General features: G+C 49.0%; 1 protein-coding gene and 1 long non-coding RNA gene across 17 annotated transcripts in view; one reads left to right on the top strand and one right to left on the bottom strand.

Annotated features, from left to right (window-relative positions):
* Nucleotides 1-14,136, bottom strand: part of Cfap74 (cilia and flagella associated protein 74) — a 50,737-nt gene extending 36,601 nt beyond the window's left edge. For 3 of the 16 annotated variants that reach the window (XR_001231116.1, XM_013504235.1, XM_013504238.1), the window contains exon 1: nt 13,863-14,134. Coding sequence is in view for 11 of the 16 variants with exons in the window: in XM_013504235.1 (XP_013359689.1) it covers nt 13,863-13,942 (80 nt within the window). In the remaining 5 variants the exon portion in view is untranslated. Of the gene's footprint in view, nt 1-171; nt 287-13,862 lie in introns of those variants that run through there. The other 13 variants (XR_001231114.1, XM_013504228.1, XM_013504237.1 and 10 more) reach the window with 9 other exon arrangements.
* A 746-nt stretch (nt 14,137-14,882) lies between these two features.
* Nucleotides 14,883-18,602, top strand: LOC106146595. Its single transcript, XR_001231097.1, has 3 exons — nt 14,883-17,237; nt 18,030-18,228; nt 18,497-18,602. It is a non-coding gene; the product is annotated as an uncharacterized LOC106146595 (long non-coding RNA).
* Nucleotides 18,603-19,374: the final 772 nt, after the last annotated feature.

Raw genomic sequence — 19,374 nt, 5'->3', positions numbered from 1 at the left:
AAAAGAAAAGAAATAATTTTTAAGGAACTTCAGAATATTCAGCACACCTTGGTTATCATTTGGGAAGGCTAGGAGTTTACTTGTGTGGACTCATGGTATAGAATTTTATAGGCCCACATGTTGACATTAAGACTTTCACTCAAGAAAGAATGTTAAAACAGTTAACAGTACCTTCATTAGTACCTTAATTTGTCCTGTGAAAGTTAAGCTTAAGGTATGGCTTCCATTTTTTTTTTTTTGAAACAGGGTCTTTTATGCAGTTGAAGCTGGCCTTGAATTCACTATGTAGGCCAGGCTGGCCTCAAACTTTCAGTGAGCCTCCTGCCTCAGCCTCCCAAGTGCTGAGATTACAGGTGTATGCCACCAGGCCAGGCTGTAGAGAAATTTTTCATTGTTTAATTTAGTAACTGATTTAGAATAATTCACTAAAATATTTTCAATACCTAATAATGTGCCTTGGATAAATTATTAATAAACCAATGCCAATAATTTATTTTTTAGAGAAAAAATTGTGCATTGAAGTACCAAAAGTGGGGCTTACATCCCTTCACTAGGAGGAAGCTCCCAGAAGTGCTGTCTTCTAGGGTGAAAAGGTGAGGGAAGGTAGGAAGAGTCTGGAGGTTTTTGTCTTTATTGATTAGAAAGAAGAAAGAAGTTGATGCTGAGTGTTTCAGAGAGAACAGATAAGCAGGGAATTTCATGACTTGACATCCAAGGATCCAGCCAGAGCTGAAGTTTGGAAAATCCTCCAAACTTGGGCACAGAAGAAGCTGGCCAGAGAAGACTGCTACTGACGGCAAGCTGATTATGTGCGAGTGGGCATTGATTTACTTAGCGGAGAAGGGGTGTTGTAGGCAGCAAACAAGTCTGTGAGTTCAGAGGCCCTGTTTCCAGTAGACTCACTTCCACCTTCCAGGTTCCCAACTGACTTTGCCCACTGCCCTTATCCTGTCCAGAGCTGGCCTCTCCAGCTGTGTGAATCAGTTAGGAATGAGTGACTGTGACGGGCCAGGCAGTAGGGACCCACCATCCCCCAGCCGAAGCGTGGGGTCTGTTGGGTCCATCTGAGAGGAGCACAGCCTCGCTCCCCTTCTACTGATGGCCAGGTATTCCTGAGGCTCTTTACACCGCAGTGGCTCTGCCCGCTGAGCTGTGAATTGGACAGGAGAAAGGCGTGCCCGTCAATCTGCCCTTCCATGTTTTTGTGGCTTCTAACCAAAGCACACTGCTTAAAAGAGTTAAAGAAGGGCAAATAGCTACTGTTCTTGAATTTTGAACTTGTTCTCTGCAATAGGTTCCCTTTAAATCCAGGACACAGCCTGGGGGTGGGCGTCCCTGCTGGTTACTGAGGTCTGCAGAAGGTGACTGGTGAGCAGGACAGATGTGCGTGCCCATCACCACGGGCTGCACGGTTGGGTGGGTGTCACCGAGGCTCCAGAACTGCAGGAGATTCCACGTGGCATCCACACAGCCCTGCTCAGCGTCTAGTGGGCTCCATGGGGTCCAGGTTTTTCCCTCTCCCCCTCAGCAGAGAAACTGGAGAGACAGACATTAAGTGCAGTGCAGTCAGTGTGAGTGCTAAAATATTCCCAGGCTCAATGGTGGTGCTAACCTATCTCCTGTTTCTGATATTTTTAATGGTGGGCTTTTAAAATACCATCACAAACATCATGGGGGCTGGGCATGGTGGTGCACGCCTGTAACCCCAGCACTTGGGAGGCTGAGGCAGGAGGATTGTTTCGAGTTTGAGAACAGCCTGGGCTACAAAGTGAGCTCAAGGCCAGCCTGAACTGCATGCATAGCAAGACCCTGTCTCAAACAGACCAAAAAAAAAAAAAAATCATGAGGACGAGACCCAGCTGCTTGGCCCGCCACTTTCTAGGTGTCCTCTGTCATTTTGACGGGACTCTTTGGTCTGCAGAAGTGCTCCGTCTTGGCATGCTTCTAGGCTGTAAGATTTGAGTTCTTTTGTTTTCTATTTGGTTTGTGTTTACATGCATCTTGTATTTCCCTGAAAACTAGCTTTTGGCCTTTAAAAAAAAACTAGCTTTTGGCCTCCCCAAGAGGCAGCATCCTAAGGTGCCTTGTGAGATCTGGTGTATTCCTCCCACTCGGCGGTTGGTTAACCTGACCAGGAAGGGTTTCAGAAGATGCCTAGCCGGTGGCCAGACCATGGGCTCTGTTCTCATGGGCTCCTGACACAGCTCCCAGCGGATGGCCTCGGGGACAGGCTTGTCTGCCAAGTTCCCGGGACAGGGGTTATGTGTGACCACTCCCCAGCGCCCAGCTCCTCCTAAACACACACAGAAGACCCCAGAAGATTCCTTTTTCAGCACAGGTCTGTCTACAAGGACAAAGCAAAGGCCCCCTGACTGTGGTGTCCCTCAGGGGTGACCCGAGCATGGAGCAGGCCATCAGGGTCTCCCATGAGGACGGAGACGGGCCCCAGGGCTGAGGCTAATAAAGTGAGTGCCAGACTGCGTGGGGCGGGCCAGCCAGGAAACAGGGACAAGTGCTGGATAAAGTCACAGCTTCATTTTCTTGAAAAACCATGAGGAACTTACCAAACACTAGGAAACTGCCGGGCTAAAATCCAAGCAAAGGCAAGAATATAAATGGCTTAAATGGCCAAGCTCAAGGCAAGCATCTTCTCAAACTGGATTTGTAAAAAACAGTAACAGAAATCAAATTCTCTACTACTGAAGAGACATTAAGACCCATGCTCAGGGCTGGGGGTATAGCTCAGCGGCACAGCACCTGCCTGGCGAGCACGAGGTCCTGAGTTCCATTCCCAGTACCAAAAAACCCCTAGAAACAAACGAAGGAACAAAACCAAACCATGCTTATACTGCACTGTATTTCTAAGCCAGAAAGAGAAGTACCTTGCAGAAAGTATAAACAGGAGGGAGCTGGCGGTTACCTAGCAACAGACAACGCACTTAGGCAAACCCTGCAGTGAAGGGGCCACCGCCCAGCTGACCCCCGGGAGCCACAGGACATGCAGGGGAGGCCACGTGGCGGCCAGGGCGACGCTCAGCATGGAACCCACACCAGTAGGGGACCAACTCTGCCAGCACAGAAGCAGCATCAGTAAAACCTGACTTTGCCTTTATATTTTCGTTTTTTTTTTTTTTTTTTTTTTTGGTTTTTCTCCGGTACCGGGAACCGAACTCACGACCTTGCGCTTGCCAGGCAGGCGCTTTGCGGCTGAGCTAAATCCCCAGCCCCGCCTTTATATTTTCATAAAACACAGCAAACTAGCACTAGAGATGGGCGTCTTCCACACAGCCACGAGGGGGCGCAGTGAACAGTAACCCCAGCAGGTCCTCGCTGGCGGCGGGGCAGGGCCTGCGGGCCAGGGGATCCCTGGGGATGCCTGCACCCTGAGGTCATGAGCTGGTGACAAGCCCCAGGGGTACGGATGAGGAAACCAGGCGCCACACAGGCTGGAGGAGCACGCAAGACACAGGGCGGGCCGCGGGAGGCTTGTGACTTTATTTCAGTTTTTCAGTTCTACTACGCGGCACAGTGAGTAGTCAGCAACAGAGTCTCCTGCATTTTTAACTTCCAAGAGGGGAAATTTCCAATGTTCTCCGGTGAAAGTGTGAAGCGTCAGAGGTGACAGATGTGTTAACTTAGTTATTCCACACTGTATTCACAGAAATGTCGCTTTGCACCCCATAAGCTTACACAGTTAAAAATTATCAATGTAATTTCCTTTTTTTGGCTTCAATTTAGATTTCTAAAAAGCCCATAGCAAGTATTATACATGGCCCAAGGGGCATAACACTAACTGTGTCATAAAGGTGCGTTATTGTGGGTGTGTAATACCCATATTTATTCTTTAGAATATTTCTATTGGTGAATTATTACTTTTAATTTTATGAGTTTTATTATATTAAACAATGAGTACTTAACAGGAAAAAATCCAGAAAATAAAGTATTGAATTTTTAATATTTATTGCTTATTAAAAAATCCATCAAAATTTTCAACACGGACCGTTTTTTGGTGTACAAAATCTAAAAAATAACAACAGAAATAAACTCCTATATAAACTACAATGAAAATACCAATAGAATGCTACAAAAAAAAATCTTTGCTTCAGAAAAGAAAAGAAAAAATCTATGCCAGCTAGTTAAGACAGTCATACTATTAATTTCTCTTGGTCTACTGAAGAGAGAGGTTCTGCTGATACTGTTTGGATGGTTAAATGCCTGTATCTTGTACTCCAAGTAGCTAATTTAAGGGTAACAGTACACAGTGTGTTGGCTGTTGTTGTCCTCCTATTATCTTGTTTTGAATTTTTTTCTTTAAAATGAAAAAAAAATAGCTAAGAAAAACCCTGAAGTGCCCCCCCCTCCCCGGGGCTCGGACCCCTCCTACCAAAGCTGGTCCAGCAGGAATGAAGGGCCTCAGGGCATACTCTGCCTTCCCCCTCTGGCCGGACAGTTGTCTCCAAGGAGGAACCCCTCGAAATCATGACTATAGAGGAAAACGTGGACGGCCTGTTGCTGGACACTGGTACTGGTCTCTCCGTCCTTCTTTTCAGTCCTGGCCTTCCTTCTAGCCGTCACACCTCAGTGAGGGGAGTCACCGATGAGGAGGTAATCCGCTATTTTTCGCAACCCTTGGGCTGTAGCTACTTCTTGGATCTTTCTTGCATATCTTTGTTTTCCTGAAAAGCCACTTTGAGGATGCCAACATGTATTGCAGCAGCCATTGATGATTTCCTACCAATCTGTCCATAACTCTGCATTTTTTTTGTTTGTTTTGTTTTTTATCTTTTTGAGACAGGGTCTCACTGTGCAGTTCAGGCTGACCTTGAACTCACTTTGTAGCCCAGGCTGGCCTCGAACTCACAATGATCTTCCTGCGTCAGGCTCCTGAGTGCTGGGATTACAGGCATGCGCTGCCATGCCCAGCTCATAACTCTGTAATGTTTGTATTGTTCCTATGCTATTTCATAAATGGATGTATGTTTGTTACTATGTGTTTTCAACAACAAACATTGAGAATAGTCAATGATTATTTGATTGATCAAAAAAAAAAAACCCAAAAAAACCCCTTTACTTCAATTATCACAGCTAAGGCATTCTGCACACATGACAATGCACATTAGCACATTCCATATACACGTATCGCTTACACGGACAGCATGTGTTTTGCTTTCCTGGCCTTTTTGTGGGAATAGTCGCCATCTCAGTGGTCTTGCTGTTTTGTCAGGAGGGTCTTATTATATTAAACAGTGTGTGGTTAACAGGAACATAAAATATGAATAAAATAAGGTATTAAATTCTTCATACGCACTGTGTTTAGAACACACATCAACATTTTCACATCAGTTGTGTCCTTACTTACAAAACCTAAAATAGAACATCAGAAATAAATTCCGAATTGAACTACAATGAAAATACCAATACAGCGCTACCACAAGAATAGCCTCTGTAGGCTGTGGCTGTGGCTCAGTGGTACAGACTCTCCACTGAGGAGGAGACAAGGCCCTGCGTTTGATCCCCAGCACTGAAAAAAAAAAAAAAAAGATAGCCCTTGCTTCAGCTGTCACACCCCAGGCAGTCTTCACACACGATAACTGCATGTTCCATGCACATGTCTTGCTTACACTGACAGCACGCGCGCCTAGCTTTCCTATCCTGTGTGGGAAGCCACTCTTGTCACCTCTCTTCCTGTTTTGTCAGGAGCTTCCTATTATACTGTACAATGTGCACTTAGAAGGGAACTAAGATATCAATAAAATAAAAGATCAAATGTGTAATGAGTGCTTAGAATAGACATTAACATTTTCACATCAGCGTTTACTTGCTTACAAAACCTAAAAGATAACATCAGAAATAAAAACCTAGAATGTAAATACGAACAGAAGTCCACCACAGAAATAAGCTTTGCTTCAACTGTCACACCTAAGGTAGTCTTCACACAAGAGAACTGCAAGTTCCATGTATAAGTATCGTTTACACTGATAGTATGTATGTTTTACTTTCCTGTCCTTTTTTTTCTTTTTGAGATAAGTACAGTTATCTGTACAGTTCAGGCTGGTCTTGAACTCACTTTGTAGCCCAGGCTGGCCTCAAACTTGCAACAATCCTCCTGCTTCAGCCTCCTGAATGCTGGGATTAGAGGTGCGTGCCACCATGCAGCTTCCTGTCCCTTCTTGTAGGGCTCAGTTGACATCTCTTGGTTTTCCTGTTGTCACAGTGGGTCTTTGTGATGCTACACCCGCCTGCTTGCCTGTCAGCTCACCCGTGTGCTCTGTAACTTTTTTTGCATAGTTCTCTGGGCAGAAACATTTCGTTTTTCCTCTGCTGTAAATGATCTCTTATGGCTCCAGTCCCAGTCCTCTAAGAAAATTTCTCCATGATATTTTGCACTTGTTATTTCCTTTCTAAACTATCAAACTATGCCACACACGTTTAGGATCGAGTAAAACACAACCACTGGCCAATACTCTTTGTTTCAAGGGAGGTAACTGCTGTGTAACATCAACAAGATCTACTCCATGTTTGGTTTTGTTGTAGAAAGTTTCCACCCCAGGCTTCCGTTTTGTGGAGCTTTTTCTGCCAATATTTCCATTATGGCACAATGTTGACATCAGCAGTATTAATTTGCTTCTCTTTGCCATAAACAAGGCCAACGTTATATCTTTCCGAAATCCAAAGATTGTACTATACGATTCTCTATTTTGAAGTTGTACCATTTCATCTGGAATTTCTGTTTTGTTCCTGCGCGGGTCAACTTGTGCTCTGTTAGCAAATGTAACATCAATTGGAAATTGGTAAACCAATTGTCAAATGTCTCACTCCAATCAGTTTGGGAGAGGGGAGTGACAAGTCTGTTCGCATCATTTGGTTTACTGCTATACAACTAGGTATCCTGGATACCTGAGTTCCAGGATAAATTTCTAAATTGAAAGCATTAAGTCTTCACATTATTTTTATGTCATAATTTGAAAGTTTTTGGGGAAATATACTGCATGAAGGTAAAGCAACCATAAAATGCTGCAAAATGTTCAACAGCCATGTATTTAGATGGTGTGTAAGTTGCTTGACCATTACCCAGAAACCTCTCAAACCATGAGTGGATTGCAGCTAGATTATCAGGTTTTTTTCTTTCTTGGTGGGTGGTTTTGTCATCAAACCTCAGGCAACTTTGAAGGAAGCAAATCTCCTTGGTGTCATTGTTATTCTACAAACACCAAGCCCACACCCACTGCTTTCCACAAGTCTTTTACATTCTTGCAATTGCCATTAAAAAGCCCTGTTAAGGACAGCAGACCCACGAATGCTTTCGATTCAGCTAGTGAGGTGTCATAATAAATACATTTTTGAGTATGGCTACTGGTGCATACAGAATGGTTACCTGTATTCCAGCATTTGTATATTTCACAGTATTTTGTCTGTTACAATTCCTAGCATCGAATGGTAGGGCTGGCATTCTGTCCAATAGGTTTCACCCCTGCCAAGATCTTCACTATGTTTTCAGACCTAGTTCTGACTGGATTGTTTCATTTGGTTGTATAACCATTTCCCAACATTTCGACTAGTCGAATATGTACTCATATTGCTGTTCTCTTCATCACCTGAATCAAAGAGCAAACTGTGCATTCCCTGTGTCTGAACTGGTCGATTCTTGCTCCATTTCACTGTCATGGGAACTTTGCGTCACATGGCTCACGTCAAAGTCATTATCATCTGCATCATCCGTGAATGAATGATCTGATGATTCACTTTTGGCCTCTTCCAAAATTTGCAAATCTGATTTTTCATGAACCAGTGTACTGAACTGAGCTATTTCTATCAGAAAAATCAAAGGAAAAGTTTTTAGAAAACAAATCCTAAATGCACAAAAATTTACCAGTGAGCATTTCATGGGTAAAACTCACCTGTTGCTGCTTTGGATCTCTGTTCACACCATGTGTCCATCTACCAGGTGGGTAAACGCACAGATAGGTTTTTATTTTCCCCAAGTGCAGCTACAGTGAGCCACACCCACATTGCATTTATGGTAAAATATACGTTTACAAAACAGAAGAATGGTGTGAGTGTATTTCATCCCCTGTGATGCTCAGGTAAACAAACACAAAACCTGTTGGACTGAGCATTATGTGGGTAAAAATCTGTCTGACACTTTTGCACACATGTGCACATGTACACGCTGCAATTTGTCGCACTAAGTGAATAAACCTAAAGATTGCTTATCCCCCCCAGGTGCAGCTACTGAGATGCATAGCTCGCTACCGTTATATTAAAGTACAAATTTATAATAGAAGAGTATGGGATGAGTTGCTGTAACCCAGCGTCATGTCCCAATAATCATGAACATTAAAAGCATTCCTTTAGCTGACCACAGTGGCATACGCCTGCAAGCCTCACTAAGACAGGAGGACCATGGGTTCAAGGCCAGCCTGGACAACATGATGAGACTCTGCCTCAAAATAAAAAGGGATGGGAATGCAGCTTAGTCTGAAGGTTCTGGGTTCTATCTCCTGTACAGCAAGATAAAATAAAATAAAATAAAATACTCCTTTAAGACTGAGGATGCTGGGTGTGGTGGTCCACACCTGTAATTCCAGCACTTGGGAAGCTGAGTTGGGAAGGTGGTCACGAGTTTGAGGGCAGCCTTGGCTTTGTATTTCAAGCCCAAGTTGAATTATACAGTGAGACCCTGTCTCAGAAAAAAAAAACAACAACCCAAAACAAAACCAACACCAAAAAACACCTAAGGCTGAGAACAAGGGTGTGTAGCTCAGTGGTACAGCACTTGCCTAGTATCCACGAGGTCCTGGGTTTGATCCCCACCACTGAAAAAAGAAAAAGAAAAAAAAGAACAAAAAGGCAGCATCCACTAAAACTACTCACTATTCACCAGCTTGCCCAGCGACAACTACCAAACGTAACAGAAAGAACAGGCATAAAGAACGGAAGAAGGAAAGGTCATTATTTTCAGATAACATGGTTATACAGAAAATCCAAATGAATACACAGATAAATTAAAATTATTAAGACAACTGAGCAGTGTTGCTAGGTACAACTTCAGAAGTAAAAACCAAATGTCTTCCTAGGTATCAGAACAGATAATGAGAACACAGGGTCTGGAAAAGCTGTCATTAACAGATCACATGTTTTGTCATTAACAAAACCATGAAAAGTGTAAATACAGCAAAAGAAGAGCAAAAGCTGTAAGGAGAAAAAGGCAAAGGCCAGCGGGCAGCATTAGAGTACACTTACATAAAAGTAAGTAGGACAAATGGCCCTGTTTCTCCCACAAACAGAAGTCTAGGGTGGGGGAGGGGAGAGCATGGGGGCCTGTGGGCATGTGCGTATGTGCGTGAGTGCGTGCGTGTGTGTGTGTGTGTGCGTGCGCTTGTGCGTATGCATGCAGGGTCCAGCCTGGCTCTTAACTCAGGCAAACTGTAAATTCCAAGAGTTGTAATTCCAAGAGTTCCTGTAGGATGCGGCCCAAGGAGAGCCCTTGCCGGGCCAGTGGGCATGGTGGGCTGGGCAGTGCCCCCAGAGGCGGTCCTGAAGCTCCATGGCAAAGAACTCAGGTGCCACGCAGTGACTTGGAGACAGGAGGCTGCTGCCCGGGGTCACTGGCAGCCCAAGGTGATGACAGGGTCCTTTTGGTGGACAGAGAGCTCAAGCGGGCATAGCACAGGTGAGACTCGGCCAACACGGTGGACATAGAGCTGGCGGGTGGCCTCGGAAGTGGAAAGGCAAGGAAACGGGTCTTTCCCTGTCCAGACGGAGCATCCCAAGCCTACTGCAGGAGACCGGGCCCAACACACACAAAGGCAAAGGGACACACTGGTGTTGCAGGGCAGCTGTGTCCACCACAGCGGTGGCTCTGGAAGCAGCCTCTGTGGCCTCAACAGCCCGTGGCGTGACTTATGGGGAACTCTGGCAGTGGAGAGGGTGAGCTACAGCCAGCTAAGAGCTTGGACGGACCTCTGAGACGACAGCAGGGTGGGAGACATGAAGTCTTGTTCTTTCCTCCTTCTCTCTTGAACAGGGACCCTGGGCGGGCAGGTGAGGCAGGTTGTGCTGGGCGGTGGTGTCACCCTGCAGGGAGGAGGCAGCCCGTGCGGTGGTCTGGGAACAGAATCAGAGCCTGGGCGGGAGGGCAGCCGCCCACTGTGAGTTACTCAGCTCACACCAGGGAGGAAGGACACATCTACACGCCTCAGCGCACCTCTCAACAGAATGCATCCTACCCACAAGGGAAAAAGTTACTTCCTGGTGGAGATGCTGGCAGATGCCAAAGAGAACCTCACCAATAAGGGGGCTCAGATTGAGAATGTCCCCCAAAGAGGCAGCCACTGTGGGTGTGGCTGGAAGGATGTGCCTCCCTCCCCGGCTCCTCAATTCTCTTCTACTTCCAGCTGCCACGAGGTGATCGGCTCTCCTCCACCAGCCCCTCTGCCACGCTGTATTCTGTCTTGGAGCCGGCCAGCCACGATCCGTAAACATGAGCCCAAATAAAGCTCTCTGTCTGTGAACTGTGCGTGCCAGGTATTCTGTCCCGGTGACGAAGAGAGTGTCCAAAACAAAACGTGGTACCGGGAGTGGGATCGTTTTTGTAATTACCCGGCCACATGGTTCAGACGCCTTTGGAATTGGCTTGTGGGAGGAGTCTGAAAGGCATGCAGATGCCAACTAGAGAAACTGAACGCTGACTTGAACAGAAGTTCTGGTCAGGGCCCAGAAGACTAGAATTGTGACAGCAATACAGCCGGTAAAGACCAGGCTCAGGGAGTTTCAGCTGGAAACAAGGACTTCGTTGACAGTTGAACTCCAGGCCATATGTATTGGGCTCTGGCAGAAAATGTGTCTAGTTTTACTCACGCCCTCAGGCTTTGTGGGAGACTGAGATTAAGGGCTGCAGGCTAATTAATTTGGTGGAGGAAATTTCAAGACAGCCAAATTAAGGCTGTGGCGTGGGAACTGTTGGGGGATTTTACCCAGATCTACACTGAGACTCAAGAGCAAATGGCACAGCTGAGCGGTTTTTAAAGTTTTCGGTTTTGCCAGAAAGGGAGGGTCTGAAACGTTGGAGAAGGGAAGAGCTCGGTTGCTGAAAAGATGAGCATTAAAAAGAAGCCAAGTACTTTGCATCAGGATAACAAGAAAGATGCCTTGAGTGTACCTCAGGAACCAGCAAGACCCCACCCTTTGCAAGCTCAAGTGTCCAAAAGTGAAAGACCTTGCTTTGAGAAGAGATTCCCCAAGCACTCTGCTAGAAAAGGGCCACCTAGCAAATTGGTTCTTGGGGATTTGATTCACAGTCCTCAGTTATCCAGGCATTCAGAGGCCTCTGCAGCCATGATCCAAAGGGGCCTGACTTCTTCTTGAGCTGGTGGCAGATCTTGGCATCACCCACATGGCGCTGGTTTTACAGGTATGCAGCATGCAAGAGTTGTGAGGTTTGGGAGGTTTCTACCCACATTTTAGAAGGCCTGGGATGCAGGCAGTGTGTCCGTGAGAGGGCAGTGTGTGAAGCTGTGAGAGTGAAGCTGAAGATGCAGTTGAGACTCCAGGAAGATGGAGAAGCCAAGAACACGAAATGTCCACTGAGGAAGACCACACCGTGAGCTGAAGAGAAAAGCTGAAAGAGCTGCAGCCTGCAATGCCACGGAAGACCTATTCACGGGATTTGAAGCACACATCTCACCACCACCACCATTAGTGGCTCTTAGAGACAGACTAAATGCATTTTGCATAAAGAGATGCACAGGAGTCTTTTAGGGGCCAGGGGCAGAATGTTATGGTTTGGATCCAGATGCCTCATGAGCTCATAGCTGCGGCTTCTGGAAAGGGACTGAGTCATGGGATGGCACGGCTGACTTGCCGTGAGGAGGTGGTGTCCGGTTGGAAGAGGCGCTCATGGGGGCGTGGGCTGGAAGGCTGAAGCTCCTTTCCCGGCTCCTCCCTTCTCTCCCTGCTTCCTGACCACCAACTGAGGAGCCCCCGCCCTGCTGTTTTCTGCCTTGGAGCCAGCCATGGACTGTAACCGTGAGCCAAATACACCGCTCTTCCTTTAAGCTGTGGATACTGGGCACTTTGTCCCCACAGTGAAGGAAGTGGCTAAGATGGGACACACTGACCCCCGAGACCCACCTGACAGGTGGGAGCGAGCTGTGGTGCCTTTCCTGCCAAAGACGTACAAGAATGCGATCACGTGCAGTAATAGTTGATACACTGTGTAAACGTGAGAGGTCTGGAAACTTAGCCAAGTAACTCAGCATTCTACAGCCTAGGTGTGGAGGACAGGCCCTCACCCTCTAGGGTGTGGCTCACTGTGCCAATCTGAGAAGTGCAGAAGATTAACGAAGTGACTCGGCAGGGGGCCAGGGTCCTCACTTTGTAAACATCCTGAGCCTGTGCAGGAGGAGGGCAGGGAGATGGTGTGAGTGCTACACCCACCTGAGGTGGGTAGCCTATTTACAATATAAGTGAGGAAAAGAGGCCTTCTCCCCCCCCCCCCCGTGCTCTCGCTGCTTTTGCTGTCTTCTGCCAGCTTGATCAGTTGCCCCGGTGCTATGCCACCCTGCCCTGGAACCAGCTGATTACTGACTGAAGCCTCCGCAAACTTTGAGCTAAATAAACCTTTCCTTCCTTAGTTTTGGGTGTTGGGTATTCTGTGCCAGTGAGGAGAGAAAAGTAACCAAGATGTGGGAACATCAGACAAACCCAGCGGAGGGGCTTTCTACAAAGCAAGCGGCAGGGAACCTCCAAAGTGTCAGACAAGGAAAGACAAGGGAAGCCTGAGGAATTTCTGGACTGGAGGTGACAACACAGACAGGAAGAAAACTCGGCAACCTGTGACCTGGCCAGATCCCGGTACTTTGGGAACCTGTGGGATCAGCTGTTGAAACGTGCTTGCCGGGGGGCTGGGACCAGACAATGGCAGAATTTTAAAGTAATATTTAAAAATAATATATAATAGCCCAGGCATGGTGGCACACGCCTGTAATCCCAGCACTTGGGAGGCTGAGGCAGGAGGATCAGAATCGTTGTGAGTTCGAGACCAGCCTGGGCTACAAAGTGAGCTCAAGGCCAGCCTGAACTGCATAGTGTGACCCTGTCTCAAAAATACAGAAAAATAATAATAATATATAATATTATTCCTTTTTGTGTAAAGTTTGAAATGGGTGAAACTTAACTCTGTTGTTAGGAGTGCTTTTCTAGGTAGTAAAATTAAACGAAAGCAAAGACATCAGCGTCACGAAAGGAGTCCACTACAGACAAGAGGAGAGGTCTCAGGTGGCACAGCGGGGCTTGGGGCTCTGAGGAGACTGTTTTGGGGCGGCAGCTGCTGCTGTTTGCACTGGTGGCTTGGACACCTGTGGTGTGCAGGGAATACCTGCGCAGAGTCCTGACCTGCAACACCTGGCCAGCCACTAGTCTCTAGCTCAGTGCCCGCTCAGAGTGGACGCTAAGGCATGTCCTGCCAAGTAAATCGTGCAGATAAAGGCCTATTCCTTTATGGAAAACAAAATGACAGGCTGATTCTCTCCGGAATCTGGGTGTGCATCTTAAAGCTGGACCAGAAGTCTCTCGGACAGGCGTCGCCTCACATCCCGCCGCCCGCGCTGGGCGTTGACTCCGCCAACCTTGTGCCAACGCAGCTCACCAGTTCTGAGGACGCGGTGACCCTCTCCCGCTACCCTGCAGGCCCCTCCTCTCCCTTCACGACCCTCCCCGCACCCCACCTTCCCCCTCCCCACCCTTGCACCCCCATACTCGCCTCTTCTCCCCTCCCCGCGCCCCACCTTCTCCCCTGCACAGCCCGCAGTCCGCACCCGTGGCCCCGCGCAGAGCCTGGGTCAAGCGGCTTCACTACCCACCTCTTCGGTGGCGGCGCCCCAAGTCCGTCGGTTTGTGGCCTGGGTCGCTCAGTGGCTACGGCGCGGCCAGGCGGTTCCATGGCAACCGACGCTCTCGCGCGGCAGGGGTCGGGGGCGGCGCCGGCGCAGTTGGGCCGGCAGTTCCCCTGGCTCCGGGAGGTGGAGCTCTGCCCGTGCGGACCCAGGGGCGGCTCGGGGACAGCTAGCTCTTACAGGTCGCCCCCGCCAGGCCTACGTGTTTCTGACCGGCAACCTAGGAAAGCAGGAGCATTTCGATCTTCTGGAGAAAGCTTGGCAGCCGGTGACAGCGGGGACACCGCGGCCGGGGACACTTGCCCGCTGCACCTACCTGCCCTGTCCCTTCCGGCCCGGTCCCCTCCTTGCCCTCGGCCGGAGTCACCCGTCAGCCCGCCGGCGTTCTCTAAGAGAGACGGGGCTGCTCCTGCTGCACCCAGGTCTCGGTGTCTTGTGTGTGTGTGTGTGTGTGTGTGTGTGTGTGTGTGTGTGTGTGTTTGGTTCTTTTGCTGGGGATGCAACCCAAGGATTCTACCACTCAGCTACACCCCTAGACCTTTTGTATTTTTTAGTTATTTTGAGACAGGGTCTGGCTAAGTTGCCTACCTGCGGCCCTCCTGCCTCAGCCTCACTCAGTGCTAGGATTACAGGCACTGGGCACCATGCCAGGCTAGACGTGTCTTTTCATGCATGAAAAAGTAAAGTATAAATGGTTACCCAGCTGTGGGCAGGGGCACAATAGAAGCTAGATTTTTTGTTTGTTTGTTTTTGTTTTTTTTGAGACAGGGTCTCACTCTGCAGTTCAGGCTGGCCTTGAGCTCACTTTGTAGCTCAGGCTGGCCTCAAACTCACAAGAATCCTCCTGCCTCAGCCTCCCGAGTGCTGGAATTACAGGTGTGCGCCACCACACCCAGCAAAGGACTGATTAGAATTTTTTTTTTGGTGCTGGGAATCAAACTCAGGATGTTACACTTCCCAGGCAGGCGCTGTGCCTTTGAGCTATAAGCCCGGCCCAGAAACTAGACTTTTCTTAGTGTGCATGTATATTTGGCTGTGATATCATATAATTATAAACCAAAAATAAATAAAAATAGAAAAATCCTAAAACTTGGAAATAGAACAAAACACATGAATTGAACTGCTCAAGTTAGAGATTTAACATGTAGAAAAGGACGATTTCAGGAGACTTGAAACTCAACAGTGTGATGTGGAACCCCAGTAGGCCAGCACCAAGGATGTCTGTGCAGAAACTGAGGTCGTTTTCGATAAGCCTAGTGTATGAGTCACTTTCCCATAGCTGGGACAAAATGCCTGATGCAGCCTAGAGGAGCAGAGGGCTCTTGGCTTACAGTTCCGGGGGCTCAGTCTGCAGCTGCTGGGTCTAAGGCAGAAGCTGCATGACTGGCTTGGCGGAGGAAGGGTGCTCACCCTGTGGCAGCCAGGAAGCAAAGAGAGAAGGGTGGAGCCAGGAGGAGATTCCTTCCAGGTCACACCCAGCAATCCCTCCAGCCAGACCCTGCCTCCTGCTGCATATTCTGCAAACTCATTCCTGGACCCAGTCACCCTCTGCACACCGCGGGATATGGGGGACACTCTGGATCTAAACCATAACCTGGTCATCTTGGTATCGATATTGTGGAATTATTATATAAAGTGGGGGGCCAGGGATTTAGCTCAGCGACACAGGGCCCATCTGGCATGAGGTTGCAAGTTCCATTCCCAGTACCAAAAAATAAAAATAAAGAAGTGAGATCAAGCAAATAAGTAGTACTGTCCAGTAATATGAAGAGCCAGTATTTTCAGTTTTAGACAAGCTACATTAATATAAGAAGTAAAAACTCTGAATTTTGGATTTGAATGCAAAATTTAGTATGATTTTTTTTCCCAGTGCTGGGGATTGAGTCCAGGGCCTTATACGTGTCAGCCAAACACTCTACCACTGTGCTACTTCTCCAATACTGATAGTTTTCTTTTAAAACACATTTCTTATTCTGTCTTCTGAGAAGGTGTACAGTTGTCCAACTGATTACTCACTGGTCAGGTGGCTACTTACAGTAAATAAAATTTCATACCGTATTTGAATGTCTGCCCACCGATGTCTACAGCAGCATTGGTACTACTAACACTGACAGGCAGATGGCCTGGCCCAAAAGGTCACCATCCGACGAGAGGACATGTTTGTGTATGTGATGGAATGTTCTTCCCTACTGAAAAGAAATCCAATTCAGACCACGCCACAAAGTAAGTGAACATTGAAGATCTGACACTAAGTGAAACAAACCAGGGGCAGGACACATATCGCCCACAGAGGGCGAGGTGGCAGCTTCCAGGAGAAGCTGGGGGGACGACGAGCAGTGGCCCCTCAGTGGGGACAGAGTTGAAGCCCTGGAGGGACGGGGAAGCCTTGGAGCTGGACTCATGGCGATAAGAGTGTGCTGAGTGACGCCAGCAGCACCCTTACACAGGTGAATGCGGTAAAGTTGATGTCGCGTATGTTTGATCATAATACAAGGTTTTAGGTAAGATCTAAGATCCCATTCCTCAGTCAGGTGGGACACATCTCAGATGCCCAGCAGTCGGCATGGCCAGCGGCTCCCGTCTCCTCCTGGACAGCACCAGCCTGGACGCAGGCACTGGCCAGCCACAGCGAACCCGCTCCATGCCCAGTCGGCCCTTCCTAGCTGAAGCTGCTGACCTCAGGTGAGAAGCAGCAGATGTGAGGAGCTTCTGGAGTACCTGCTAGTGAGACGCAAGGAACGCCCCGGAGTCCAGTGTCAGAGGACGCACCTGCTGATTTGAAGGGGCTCCCACCGGCCAAAACAAGGGCAATTTCAGTATGGAAACAAAATGGCAGGGGATCGACACCTCGAACGTGTTCATACCCATGGGTTTAACTTAGAAATCCAAGGCAATGGCCAGCTCTGAAGGGTGCTAGGTACTAAGTTACTCTTCCAGACGCTGCTTTCTCACTGTCCTCGGGGAAGGACTGGCACTTACCAGGAGGAACTCACCCAGCGGCCCACCTCCAGCTGCAGGGACCCATGGCAGCATGTGTGCTGCGACCACTGTCCTTTTGCGTGGCCCCTGGACGGCCACTGACACAGACCCTCTGTTCCCCAACACCGGGCTGGTTTGCAGTGGAGTTAGAGTCCCCTACCCGTCCTGTCTGCTCCCTGTGTCCCTTTGCAGAGCTCATGTGGGTGCTGAGGCCCGAAGGCTCAGCCCAAATCCTCCCTCCCCCGAGAACTCTAGTAGGCACGAGTCCTAGCACGGCCTTCACACTCCTAGTTCCAGCTCATGGTCTGGCTGCAGGGCGCAAGTTGCCTGGCTGATACCAGGAACGGTCTGAGAAAGCAGAAGGTAAGCCTGGCATTTGGGACTGGGCCACTGGCTGGCTCCCAGCTGGTGACGAGGAGCCGTCCTGGTGGCACGTGGATGCCTTGTACAAGGCCTGGCCCACGGGGGCTCCACCAATTCAGCTTTGGGAGAAGGGTGGTGAGATCAGTGTGGCCGCCTTGGGGACGGACAAGACAATGACCAGCTGCTACTCAGTGACCATGGCACCCTCCGAGGGACCATGACACCTGGTGGCCACCAGCAAAGCATGGCAACTCAGGATGCAGCCTGAGTATTTTGGTCGCCACCAGAGGCCCTGATCCCCACAGTGGGTGGAAGCAAAAGCCCCACCCAAGGGAGGCCGTGGAGCTGGAGTGAGGCACATAAGGTGGGCTCTGGCTGTGGTGCTTGTGAGGCCAGGGCCAGGGTCCAGGTGAGATGGACTGGAACCTGGCTTGAGGGTGTGGACATCTGGGCAGGTGGCCTGCGTATCACTGCCCAGATACCTCTGGGCTTGGGTGTGTGCAGAGGTGGCCCCGCCCCTGTGGGACAGGGCCCATGCTACAGAGCTCTTCCCAGGACACTGCCCCCTCTTGGCTGCCAGGCTGGCAACCAGGTGCAAGTTGGGAGCAGAGCCCGGAGAGGAGTGTGGTTTGCAGGCGGCCGCTGATGTGCACAGAGCTCCTGCACTTGGCCTCAACGAACCAGACCAAAGTGCGATTGGTCCCTCAGGCCAAGCTGCACGTTGCTCAGGGGAAACAAAACTGCCGATGCCAAAACCTGAGGGAGATGACAGCCACGTTCCCCACCTACCAGGCCCGTCTCGGCCCACCTGCAAAGGAAGCCCCTGATTCGCCGCTGAAGGAAAACAACCAAGGCATCAAAGTTCATCAGTCTGTTTCCAGGCTCTGCAGTGTCCTCATCCTACCCAGGTTACCTGGCGAAACTGCTCTTCCGCCGTGCCCCGTGGAACGCCTTTTACATTTTTGGCTGGGATGCTGCTGGAGTGTGAGCTGTAAGTGAAAGCCGGTTAGATCTTTACATGTGGTGAGATTTTGTCTGTCTCTTTTGAGACGGGGGTGTAGTGGTTGATTGATTGTGTCAAATTGAGAAGTTTAAAAGCCTAATTAAATAGGCTCAACAATTCTACATCCGAGAGTGTAGAGGACCCTAGGGTGGCTCGTCACCTGGATGGTATAAAAGGGAAATGAGGAAGGATGGACAGGCTTCCGTTCTTCAGAGGAGCTCCAGCCTTTGCCTTCAGCTTGGACGCCGTCTCTTAGCTTCTAGTGCAGACTCTTCAGCTTCTACCTTGGATCCTCCAGCCCTCTGTCATAGATTGGTCAGCCTTCTGTCACAGACCCATCAGCCTCCTGATGCAGGCTTGCACCGAACACTGCAGTGAGCTCCAGGCCCGGGGCTGGGCTCTTCAATCTTCAGCATGCAGACACCCTCTGCACACTTCCTCATCCAACTCTGTGGCCGACCATTGTAATCACATCTTGTAATTTCTTATACATTTGCATATCTTGTGTTATATCTGTTTCTCTAGTAAAACCCTGACTGATACACATTTTCATGGGGGCAGGCTTCTAGAGCTTGTGGTTGATCAGTGGTCTACTGCTGAGATTGTGGGTGTGAGTGCTATACACGCCCTGGGAGTGGGGGTAGTCTGCTTACAATATAAGGGAGGAAAAGAGGCTTGTTCCCACCTTTTTGCTCTTGGTGCTTTTGCTGTTTTCCACCACCATGAACGTTTGCCCTCTGCCATGTGCCACCTTGCCTTGGAGCCTGCTGAGTATGGACTGAAACCTCCACAAACTGTGAGCTAAATAAATCTTTTCTTCCTTAATTTTGGGTGTCAGGTATTTTGTCTCAGCAATGAGAGAAAGGTAACCAAGATACAGGGTCTCATTGTGTTCCCCAGGCAGGCCGCCAGCTCCTAGGCTCAAGTGATCTTCCTGCCTCAGGCTAAGTAGCTGGGACTACAGCTGTGCGCCAGCTTCCCCAGTTGAAATTTTGTCTGTGACTCCTAGTGCAGTATAACCTGGACCTGATAGAAGAGAAAGTACCATAGCGTGGATGGCACAGGAGTGGGCCTGAGGTGCTTCCCAGGGGCCAGAGCATAAGACGGGGACTGGCCCAGCCCGTTGATGGGTCC

The sequence above is a fragment of the Chinchilla lanigera genome, unplaced genomic scaffold (assembly GCF_000276665.1).
Source record: "Chinchilla lanigera isolate Chin_1 unplaced genomic scaffold, ChiLan1.0 scaffold00085, whole genome shotgun sequence".
In the NCBI taxonomy this organism is placed as follows: Eukaryota; Metazoa; Chordata; class Mammalia; order Rodentia; family Chinchillidae; genus Chinchilla; species Chinchilla lanigera.
The sequence above is the reverse complement of the archived record's forward strand: the minus strand, read 5'-3'. Positions and strand labels throughout refer to the sequence as shown.